The following is an 11,224-nucleotide window of genomic DNA, read 5'->3' on the forward strand; positions in this document are numbered from 1 at the left end:
AGATGGACTCAGAGGTTCATGTTAGACTTAAGCAACTGAGCACGGACTGTCAAGCAGCAGCCGATGATTGCTGGTGTCCTCCCTTTCCACCTCCTTACACACATGAACCCCCTCCTCATGTGCCTGGATCTTTATACACACACACACACACACACACACACACACACACACACACACATAGGAACATAGAGAGCGACACTAAGGGCAAAACAAGTTGCTGTTCTTCAGGTTTTGTATGCAGTTAGAGGCATTAGAGGGGCCAACCCACCCTAGTTCAAATACACACACACGTCACCCCAGTCCTTCCCAGAGTGCCTTTGTTCTGCCGATTGTTCTCTATGTGCGTCTGTGTGTTATAAGGAGAGAGAATCATGCCATACGAAAAATGACAACCAGTAAGGACTGTGCCTGCCAAAAACCTAAGAAGACATACAAAGCATGAGGTGTGGCCGGCTGCCTTTGAGGCTGCTGATGCACTCGGAACAGGAGGACATTTGTTTGTTGGGAACGTCAGAAAACCAAATTGAGATTGTGTTTGACTAAAGGGTGTAAATATCTATAAATATATAACGTTTTCAAGGCTGATACCCTTCAGAAATGTACGTTACGGGAATTAAAGATGACGGACATGTTTTTATACACCAGTAAAAGGCAGGCAGAGATGTACGAGTTCAACAATGTATGAATTCAGCTAAAGAGGGAGCAATTTTCTCGCTGTTGACCTTTGCTGTTTGATATAGTTTGTTTTTTTTCCCTTCCTATTTGGATTCTAGTTTATATTGTGGCCCCCTTGCCTCTGGACACGTGAAGGCCAGAGACAGATGGCGCCTTGAAAGTTTAGCAGGATGATTTTATTAGTATTTTTCTACAGCAGCACCTCCACCCGATCACTCTTCAACACACACACTGGATATTACAGAGACTGTTTGAGTTGAAGGACAGCAATAACAAACCAAATAAAAAGGATCAGAGCCACTTGCTGAAGCATTATGTTGGAGACAGAACCCTCCTCGTTCACAGTCCTATCCCTGTTATTGTAGATGGCTGTTTTGTTAATGAAGTGTAAAGTGTACATAAACGTATTGTATAAAAGGTCCTGGCTTCTGTACTTTCTTTGACATGTGCGCTGGCTGTAGTAAACTGTTGATTTGTCGATTGTTCTACAGCAGACCTTTGAGTCTGCAGACTGTGAAGGCAGATACGTTTCAAGACATCCTGATCAGTCTTTGTTTTTTGTGAACCTTTAAAAGATTATGGAAAGATTTTCATTAAAGGAAATGATCAGAAGTGGAGGATCACCCAATCTAGAAGTGATCTGGATCCAGGAATCTTTGGAAGGATTCTTTACAAATGTAAGAAAAGACTAAATTGGTCTTTACAAATACGTATCCGACGGAGTTAGTATTAATGTTGTCGAGAAAGCATCTCTTTCTGGATCCTGGGAATCAGTTAATGGGTGGTTTTAGCTTTAGCAAGAGTATGGAAGTGCTTACAACCTCAAAAGGTTTTATTTCAGAAACAGAGTAGAAAGTAGAAATCTTTTTATATTTACAGCTTATTTTGAATTGTTACACTATAAATGTTGTGGTTTGTAGTGAGCTTCACATTTTATCATAGCTGGAACCAACCAGTAGAGAATTTCAGGGGTAAATGTTTGATGGGGGTTCAAAATTTAGGAATATTCAAAATTGAGAATATTTGGGGTCTTGTAGATGTGTTTGTACATACCCAGCAACTCTGTTAACCTGCGAAGAGAACTCATGGATTGTTTCCAGCTTACCGTAAAGACGACCCAGGACTACACACCACCATCTGCTGTGATGCTGCTCTGCTACAGGTGCTGCAGACAGCTCAGAAGATCATAAACAATGGCGTGGAAGTCATTCTGCTGGACAAATTGTGTGATAACAAATTAAAAAGTGTTCTGCTTATAATTGTGTTCTGTTTAAATTTAAAACAAAAACACAGAACAACATTTGCACTGAATGATGAAGTTCCACAGGGTTCTGTCCTGGGACCAATTCTGATTACTTTATATTTATCCCTAAGGCAGTATTCTTGAGATTTTTTTTATTTATTTTTTTACCTTCCAATATATGGTACCGTGAGAATACCGTCCAATGGACATAAAAGTACTCTTCCAGCAATAAGTAGATTCCCAAAAACACTTGCCACGTTTCAACATGGCGTGCAGAGTGTCTTAAAAAAATTAGGAAACTGAAAAAGTGGATGACCAAAGAAGCCGAGACTGAAAAACGAAGCCCAGCTACAGGAGATAAACGGTATATAAAAGTCCTGACCTGAGAGTTTCATGTGGATCAGTGCATCTTCAGCTGATCTGGCTACTGAAGCATGACAAATTACACAAGAACTGGACTAAAAATCAGCAATCAAGATCGCAAATTTGTTGTGTTTAACATTGTCATCAGTACTTATGGAGGAGGTCAAAAGATAGGTATAACAATATCTACAAGCATCTGTAAAACATGCTGGAGGCTCTTTCATGTTCTGGGGCTGCATTTTAGCCAGTAGTGTTGGGGACCTTGTCAAAACTGACTCTGGAGCAGAACCTTGACAATAGTGAAGCCGTGTGGGATCATCTTAACATAGAACAAAAGATAGCCAACATGCAAAGAAGAGCTTCCAATGTCCTCAAAGAAGCCTGGAGAACGATTCCTGAAGACTACTTAAAGAAATTACAAGAGAGCTTGGCTAAGAGTTCAGGCTGTGATGAAGACTGCAAATGTATTTCTTTCTATGTGTCCAGATATTTCAATAAATCACTGCACCTATTTCCCATTTTCCCAGAGAAACATAAAGAAGTGGAGAGTTGCTCAGGGCTTTTGCACAGTTATGTATTTTAAATAAATAAATAGAGCCAATTTAGCTGGGACTGAGGAGGAAGGTTGTTGTTTATCAGTATAGTCTTTGTAGTACCTTAAACACACACACACACACACACACACAGTCATGTACATCCACATATTTACCCACACACAATATCCTTCTCACCGCATCCACTAAACCATTAACAGCTGCCGATTGCTACAAAACATACAAATGCGTTTTTCTAGAGTTTAAGTCAGCTGGTTTCTCAGATCATTAAACCAACATTGGATCCTGTGTCACAGCACCGAGCTGTGGCTTTCAGTCAGGTGGGACTCGGTGGAGCTTCAATTAATGAATTCACAAAATGTAAGAGAAGAGAAACAATAAACCAAGTGGATTCTTTAAAAAAATAAATAAATTGTTAAATTAAAAAATAATTGTTTTTATGATAAAATACACAATTTCTCGTACATCTGTGGACTGATTAATCGACTCGATTTGGATTTCTTTCCAGCTGCGCTGAAGCTGTAGCTACGTTAGCGATTGCGTCATTATTCTGCGACTACTCACGTGTTGACAACAGAGAAGTGCAGACTGGAAGCAGCTACTGATCAGGTATGTTTCTTTTGGGTCAGTATATGAACAGGGTCGACAGACTCGTCTCGTGGACCTTTAACCGGCGATGTTAATTTTGACCCACGGGTCCGTTTCTGTCACGTGATCTTTTAATTCGGCCTTGAAAGGCCGCTTTTCCCTCGGTGTGAGGACGCTAACCCTAAAGAAAAAGAAATGTTCTCCAAAGTTTTGCATCAAGGGACAGGAAAGGAGGGGCATCACCTTACACATAAGGTGAAAAAAAATAAGGATGAACCAAAATGTGTCTATCAAGTCAAAACAAGCTTACAATTCAAGCGTAAATGTAAAATCACAATGTAACAGGTGGAAAGCAGTCAGACTGAGACAGGATGTGAAATGGACAGACCCATTGTTACGGATGTCTGGTGGGAAGGAGTTCCTGAGGCTCTAGACCCAATGGTAGGAGATCTATAAGTGCAGATGTGTGTGTGGGCATGCAAAAGTTCATGCTGCCTACGGCCTTAAAGATATTACTACAGTATTTAAGTCAGTGGAGCTGCTGAAGGAGTGTGACGTAAATAATGGAGGGAGTTCTGGACCAGTTGAAGTTTAATGGGCTTCAATTTAATTAAATTCAGTTTTATTTATAAAGAGCCAACAACCACAGCAACAGTCACCTTAACTGACTTTATATTATATGGTAAAGATCCCACAACAATACAGAGAAAACCACAACAATCAGACAACCTCCTTTGAGTAAGCACTTGGCGACTGTGGGAAGGAAAAACTCCCTTTTAACAGGAAGAAGCCTCCAGCAGAACTAGGCTGGGGGGGGGCGGCAAAGTGTGATGCCACTGATGTGTGCTTGAAACGAAAGTGTGCTGTTAAGAACAACACCCAGACTCTTGACCTGTAGTGAGGCAGAAACTGAGGAAAAATTGTTACAATTTTAGACAAAGTGCAGTTTTAACACTGGTCAGTTTGATAAAATTGCAGAGTGCTGTTGGAGAATGAGGATTTGACTTCCTTGAGGCAAACACAGATGGCGCTGGGCACATGAGTGCTGCTAGGTTTGGTAGACAGGTGTCAGCATAACAATGGAAACTAATGTTAACTTTATGGAAGATATGACCGAGAGGAAGTAGAGGAGGATAAATAGCTGCGGGCCTAGGAGAGATCCATGAGGAACATTGTTAATAACTGAAAATGGACGGGACATTTTTGAGAGATGGGATTCAAACCAGTTTAAAGGTTTGTCAGTGATTCCAGTAGAAGCTAGTCTGTCCAGAAGGGTGTTATGAGATATAATATCAAATGCTGCACTCAGATCAAGAAGGTTAGTAGTCTGGAGTCAGCTCCTATGAGGTGGTCATTAGAGATTGTAGACACAGTGAGATGCTGAAATAGCCTTTCTCTGGAGTGAATGTTATTTAGATTAAAGCCACATTTGTCTTTGTTTGATTACAACCCTATGAGCAAACAGCTAATACCCCTTTTAAACAGAGGGTCTGAATAGTGGGTGGGTGAGATTTCCTTGCTTATAGAACCAGTAGATGCCTGAGATATCCCCCCTCTATGACCTTTCAAATATTCAATAGAAAAAGTGTTTGAAACTGAGTGTTTACAGCGGTCTGCTCAGCTTTGGCTGCTCAGGGATTCCTGAAACATACGCTGACAAATAATCTGCATTGTCCTGCTCCTTCAGCCATGAGCGACAGCGATGACGATGTTCCCACTCTGTCAGCTCACACTCTGGCCGCCCTGCAGGAGTTTTACAATGAAACGAAGGTTGTTACGGATCACAGCGCTGCACCCACAGACCAGTTTGCTGTGGGAGCCGTGGAGGAGGACTGGGTGAGTTTACGGTGTTTTGTGTTTATTTTTAAGAAGTTCAACAAGACAAACCATTAATAATCACAAGGATGACCAATTCTAAACCAAATTTGCACAAAAGAGTGAAACAGACCTTTTTATTTGGAGGGTTTAATTCAGCTCATTGTCAGTAAATCGCAGTAATGTGACGGAGTTAATGAAAAGTGAATGTCGGTAACAGATGTCTGTCTGTGCATGTCCACCAGCGGATGAGCCAGTTCTGGTACAGCGATGAGACAGCAACACAGTTAGCCGAGGAGGCGGTACGAGAGGCTGGAGAGGGAGGAAGGTAAAACCTCGCACTCCCACATGAACACGCTGCTCGGATGTCATTAGCTGTTTTTCATTTAGTGAAACAGGATAAAAATACGCTTGAGTTCTGTGATCATGTAGAATCGACGTTTGGTTTTGCTGATTGGCGAGCACTTTGTGCTTTGTGCCTCCTTTCCTCTCAGGATAGCATGCCTGAGCGCGCCCAGCGTGTACCAGAAGCTGAAGCAGGGTGTGGTGGACGGTTCAGATCGGGTGTCTGCCGTGGTGTTGGAGTACGACCGCCGCTTCGCCTCCTACGGAGAGGACTTTGTGTTCTACGACTACAACAAGCCGCTGTCTCTTCCGGACAGCGTGTCTCCTCACAGCTTCGACATTGTCCTCGCTGACCCGCCTTACCTGTCCGAGGAGTGTCTGAGCAAAGTGACCCAAACCATCAAATACCTGAGCAAAGGCAAAGTGCTGCTGTGCACAGGTGAGACCCAAACAAGCTCTGATGGTGGCACATAAGTAGTTTCCTCACAGAGAGAAGCCTCTGATCATCGTCTAACAACACAGTCTGTCTGTATGAGTCAAGAATAAATGCTAGCTTCTTTGATGTCACAATGAATGAGCGGCACAAGCTGCTAAAAAAAAACTAGATTAGATGTGAAATTAAGTATTAAACAGTTTGTTTTTTTTTTGGTGTGTTTTTAACATGTGGTGTTTGTGGTGTTTCTCAACAACAGGAGCCATCATGGAGAATCTGGCAAAAGATCTCCTGGATGTAAAAATGTGCAGCTTTTTGCCCAAACACAACAGGAACCTGTCCAATGAGTTCCGCTGTTTTGTCAACTACCCGTCCCGCCTGCTGTCCTGCTGAGGAGCCGGGCGTCCATCAGATCGACGCTTCGTTCCGAGCTCATGGAGGAGGGGCGACACATGGACGTTTTGCAGCGAAAGCCAGCCGCAAGACACGTAATTTTAAAGGGGGAACTCCGACCATCTCACATGAAGATCAGCGTTCTCTTCACGAATACACCGAGAATGGAAAAAAATAATCCCAGTGTCTCGCCGTCCTGATGTCTGGGCTTTGGTTTGATGACTGTAAGTTTGTGATTCAGACTGGTTGCTGGAACTTTTGAAGACATGGACTTTATTTCAAGACCAAAGGTTGAACAAAAAGATGATAAGAGGCATTATGGTTCATGTAAGCTTCAGTGTTTTTCATGGTTTATTCATACAAGAGACTGAAAGTTGGGTTAATCACTGTTTTTAAATGCTACACTGCTCGAGTAGCTTTTAAGTAATAAATCTGAAAGTCTAGTCCATCTCAGGTTTTGATACCAATTCAGAGCAGATTACTGTTAGTTATTTAATCTAAATCATGAAAGAGTTTTGGTCAGGTCAGCTCTGTCAGGTGGCAAAATGAGCGAGTAGAAGAAAAGAGTTCACGGGAATAGATCACCTCGTTCAGCAAACACCCAGAAGGGTGACGAGTACATCAGCTGTTTAGTATTAAAGAGGCAGCAGGAACAACTTTTATTTTTTCTAAAGAACGTTTATTTTCTAACCGCTCAGAAAGCTCAGCTGTTAAACAATTGGGCTCTACTGGGAAACATACAAGTGTTGTATGTTTGTACAGTTACCCAGATAAGTGAGGTAACAGTCGCATATATTTGATGTTTGCTGTTATTAAAGTGTCTGAGTAACATGAAGCGTGGGCTTGTTGCTCTGATCACCTGAGAAAGTTGCAGTTGTTGTACAGCAGCAGGTGGCAGCATTGATCAGCTCATTCAGAAGTGAGGCCCTCTGTTGTTGTTTGCTTTTGTTTTGAAAGGTCTGGATCACCTAAATAACAACTACCTCCCATTCTTTTTACTGCAGCTTGTCATGCAGAGGCAAAACTATCTGCGTTACTTGATATGAGAGTTGCTAAATAAAACATGTGCCTCTGTACTTTTGCCAGAAGCAGACCTTCAGTTTTTATGGTGTAGTATTTGTCAAAGTTTCATTCAGTTTGTTAGAAATCTGTGTGTGTATGTCCGATACACAGATGGTTGCGTTTTAATTCTGAACTCAAGTTCGAACTCAAAGGTTTGTCTTGCGTCGGTCGATCTGCCTGCTGAAGCTCTGTACTAAACTTTTCTTTTTAAGTGACATTTCCAGGGGCTTCAGTTTCAGACATAATGTTCTAGCACGAGCGAATCAGCTGTAAAAAAAAAACAAACAAAAGAAAACTTCTCTGCAGCAGCAGTCCTGCTTCCGTCAAGCTTCCTTTCTTGGAGTAAAGAGCTTCCTGGCTTTAGGCTCTCTCCTCTGCAGGCTCTGGTTGCTCTTCTTCGGCCTCTTCTCCAGCAGCGGCACACAGGTGCATCCCACGGCTATGGAGACGTAGATCTCCGTGTAAGAGTGGCGGCCGCCGACGCAGGAGCCTGTTCTCCTCAGGATGACGGAGGGAGCGTAGACCAGGGTGCTGCGATACTGACTGCTCTCCTCGCCGTACGGTCCGATCAGGCAGCCCTTGCACAGGCAGTAGGCCTCGGGGATGTAGCGGGGATATCTCTTTGGGTCGTATGAGATCCTGAAAATGTATTTAATGATGTTCAATGCACTGGCAGAAACAGCTTGGTACATGAACTGTATATATAAACAAGATATTTTTGTTTTGTACATTTTCCTGGGAAAAAAAGAACCATGCAAAATTTCTTGTGGCAAAATCTGAGCTCTCAGAGAACTTCTACTGATGCCATCCCTCCCTTTTCCTAATATATTGGATATTGGATGGAGCCCCAGCTGTTAAAGGGCAGGAGGCCTTACTAGAAAAGCAAATAGACTACAATAGTGTACTTCAAGAAAATTTGGGTGGCTATACCTGCACAAATATAACCTTCAGGGAACACTTAGTTCTTAAGTTCAACACAAGTTTGTAAATAAATCCTGAACAATCAGCAGCATGTTTTGTAGGCTGAAGAACTAACAGAACTTTGGACACAATAACTAAAAAAGGAATCTTGGAGGAAAATCTGGAGACAAAGGGACAAACGGAACTAAATGCACTAAATGCCTGTAAGACGTTTACAGAATGACTGCTGTAACAGGATAACAACACAGTTTACGCTTCCCGAGGGTCTAGAAGCAGAAGGTTTGGCCAGCATTCGTCCCAGAGCAGAGCGTGGAAGATGGCCCAAGAATTTCCCAGAGCTAGAAGCCTTCTGCGGGAACAAATAAATGCTCCAAACAAGAACTGAAAGGCTCAACTGCTACGCAAAGTGTTTCATAGAGCAGCTGTCATTTTGCCAAAGGAGGTGTTAATGCTTTGGCAGAAGAGATCATTGTCTCTCTTCTTTGCAGATGGTATTAATAAAGCAGTCTGGCTCAGATATTTAAGAAAATGTTACCGTTGACTTGATCCATTTACTATCACAGCTGTCATGGTGAAAGAGACTGGATTGGTCACTATTCACACCTCACCAATTAACCTAACCCATTTTTAGGCTGTGGGAGGAAGTCCGAGTACCCGGAGAGAGCCCATGCACACCAGAAAATACACTCAACAATCATCAGCTGTTAAATGTTTTTCTTTAATAAACCTAGTTTTTCTAAAAGGACAAAATCTGATATATCCAGAAATGTGGGTAGAACTTAAAAGGTTGAATTAAACATAAGAAACCGTGTGCATTGTTTAGCTGAGCTGCTGCGTTTCTGTCGCTTACATGAGATTAACATAGTACTTCAGCAGCCTGTTTTGATGTTTTCTGCTTTATGTCAAAGTCTGTTCAAAAAGTGTATTTCATGTATTTGTTTAGCATTAAAGGCAATCAGAAAGTTGCCGGTAGCCGTGATGATGTAGGTACTGTGAAAGCGCAACGCCTTTCAGGACTCAGGACACGTTTCAGGAAACATTTCATTTCACTGCGTGTTGTACTCGTGTAATTATGTATGTGACAAATAAAGAATCTTAAAATATCTAATTTAATTATACCGTGAATCCACGGCTGACAAAGTCTGTTCTGTTATTTAAATATAAAATATGTGAGCACGCACGGGTTTCTTTCTTCCAGTTGTTTCTAACTCATAATACATCCCAATAAATGTTTTTATCGCCGCCTTGTCGCTATTTTAAGCATAGCGGTGTCCAGCAGATATGAAACGTAAATGCTTTACTGGCACCGGATAAGTGTCCCTCTTGCTCTCACCTGTAGGCCCAGGGGGAGATGCTGAGCAGGTTGACCGGGAGGCGGGTCTTGCCGTCGGTCGGGACCCGTGCAGTGGTGGGGCAGGTGAGGTTAAGTTTGTCCTGCGGCTCCAGCTGCAGAGCGTGATGGAAAGCGCTCATTACTCCCACCGAGAGCCGTCCAAAAATCTCCTCCAACTTCTCCTCCGGCATGTCCAGGCAGGACCGCGTCCTGACGGTCTTGTTTCTGACCCGGGTCGTTGCTGCCGGCCGACACAGCGACAGCAGCAGTAGTAGCAGAACGTGGACTCTGTGGGGCATCTCCGCGTTTCTTCTCAGGATGTTGCTGTGCCCAAGTGCGCATCCACCGAAAAACGAACGTTTCCTTTGCGTTCTTAAGTAATGTGTCTGAGAACAAGTGACGTTTGTTCGTAAAAACAGATTTGATCGTTCACGGGTTACTTTCCTCTGTTAAAATCCAGCAAATAGTTGGAAGTGCTGGAAAGCCAGCGGCACGCACACGTTCCACGATCCTGGCGCTGAAGGCGAGGAACAGGCGCGCCACCAGGAAAACTGCAGAGACATTTTTTGTTTTTTGGCACTACACATCCACGGCGTCGCCAGGAGGAATAATTGCCAAATAATTTGAAATTTTCTAACAGTTTGTGAGTGTCACACCTGCTGCTTTGTGTCCATGACGAGAAGACACCACAGAGGAGTCTCTGGTTCTCATTTCTCCTGCGACGTGTGCGTAAAACCCCGACTGAGCGCTGAGGCGGTCTGATGCAGCAGCCAGAGAGAGGCTCAGTTACACTGAAGCACTGGCAGAAAAAAACAGTCCTGCCTGGACCCTAATAAAAAAAAAGAGCCCAGCGTTTATTAGAGGAGATCCTGATGCGAGTGGGAAGTCCAGCCTGTTGGATGTGGATCCTGGCTTTGCACCATCTCCACCCCTTAGACCAGAGGTGTCAAACATAAGGCCCGGGGGAGGCAGCAAAGACTCCAGTCCGGCCCACTGCTTTAGTAAATGTGACGGAGAGCTTACATTTCTGGACTTTTATATGTGTTTTCATAAGTTTTTTCATTATTGACTGTAAACTGAGATTTCTGTTTTTGTCACAATAAAAGAACATTTCCCGCGAGTTTAGTTTATAATTACAGGAAAGCCTGTCCAAGGAGCTGATTTTTTTCTTCTGTAATTTTACACATTTCTTACTGTTTAAGCCCAAACAGTGTGTCAGCATGACTGTTCTTTTATTTACTACAGCAGCTTTTGTTTACCGTGTGGAAAGACTGAGACAGACTGCTGGAACTGAACTTCTTTTTCTTGTAATCGGGGATTAAAAGTGTCGTTAAACTTCTTTACACTGACAAAAAGGGGAGTTCCACTGGTCCGGCCCACTTAAGATCAATGTGGGCTGCATGTGGTCCACAGTATAAAATAAGTTTGACATTCCTGCTTTAGATAACATGCAAATAGCTACGTAACAACGCTGCTAATGTCAGCTCTAGTTTTACCCA

At 42.9% G+C, this 11,224-nt stretch overlaps 3 protein-coding genes across 3 annotated transcripts in view; 2 read left to right on the plus strand and 1 right to left on the minus strand.

Moving 5' to 3' along the window:
* Positions 1-95, plus strand: part of xpo4 (exportin 4) — a 57,344-nt gene extending 57,249 nt beyond the window's left edge. Inside the window, exon 25 of the transcript XR_001336700.2 lies at positions 15-95. The gene's annotated coding sequence lies outside the window, so the exon portion shown is untranslated. The remainder of the gene's footprint in view (positions 1-14) is intronic.
* Positions 96-5,112: 5,017 nt separating this feature from the next.
* eef1akmt1 (EEF1A lysine methyltransferase 1) lies at positions 5,113-7,508 on the plus strand. The gene is made up of 4 exons (XM_005932525.3): positions 5,113-5,259; positions 5,484-5,566; positions 5,733-6,022; positions 6,276-7,508. Exons 1-4 carry the CDS (start codon positions 5,113-5,115, stop codon positions 6,407-6,409), a joined length of 654 nt encoding a protein of 217 aa, XP_005932587.1. The 3' UTR covers positions 6,410-7,508.
* Positions 7,509-7,618: 110 nt separating this feature from the next.
* Positions 7,619-10,608, minus strand: il17d (interleukin 17d). The gene is made up of 2 exons (XM_005932524.3): positions 9,726-10,608; positions 7,619-8,110 (listed from the first exon to the last, which is right to left on the minus strand). The coding sequence occupies exons 1-2, from the start codon at positions 10,022-10,024 to the stop codon at positions 7,795-7,797; spliced, it is 615 nt and encodes a 204-aa protein (XP_005932586.1). The 5' UTR covers positions 10,025-10,608; the 3' UTR covers positions 7,619-7,794.
* Positions 10,609-11,224: the final 616 nt, after the last annotated feature.

The sequence above is a fragment of the Haplochromis burtoni genome, unplaced genomic scaffold (genome assembly GCF_018398535.1).
Source record: "Haplochromis burtoni strain Fernald_Lab_line unplaced genomic scaffold, NCSU_Asbu1 Contig_154, whole genome shotgun sequence".
NCBI classification, from domain to species: domain Eukaryota; kingdom Metazoa; phylum Chordata; class Actinopteri; order Cichliformes; family Cichlidae; genus Haplochromis; species Haplochromis burtoni.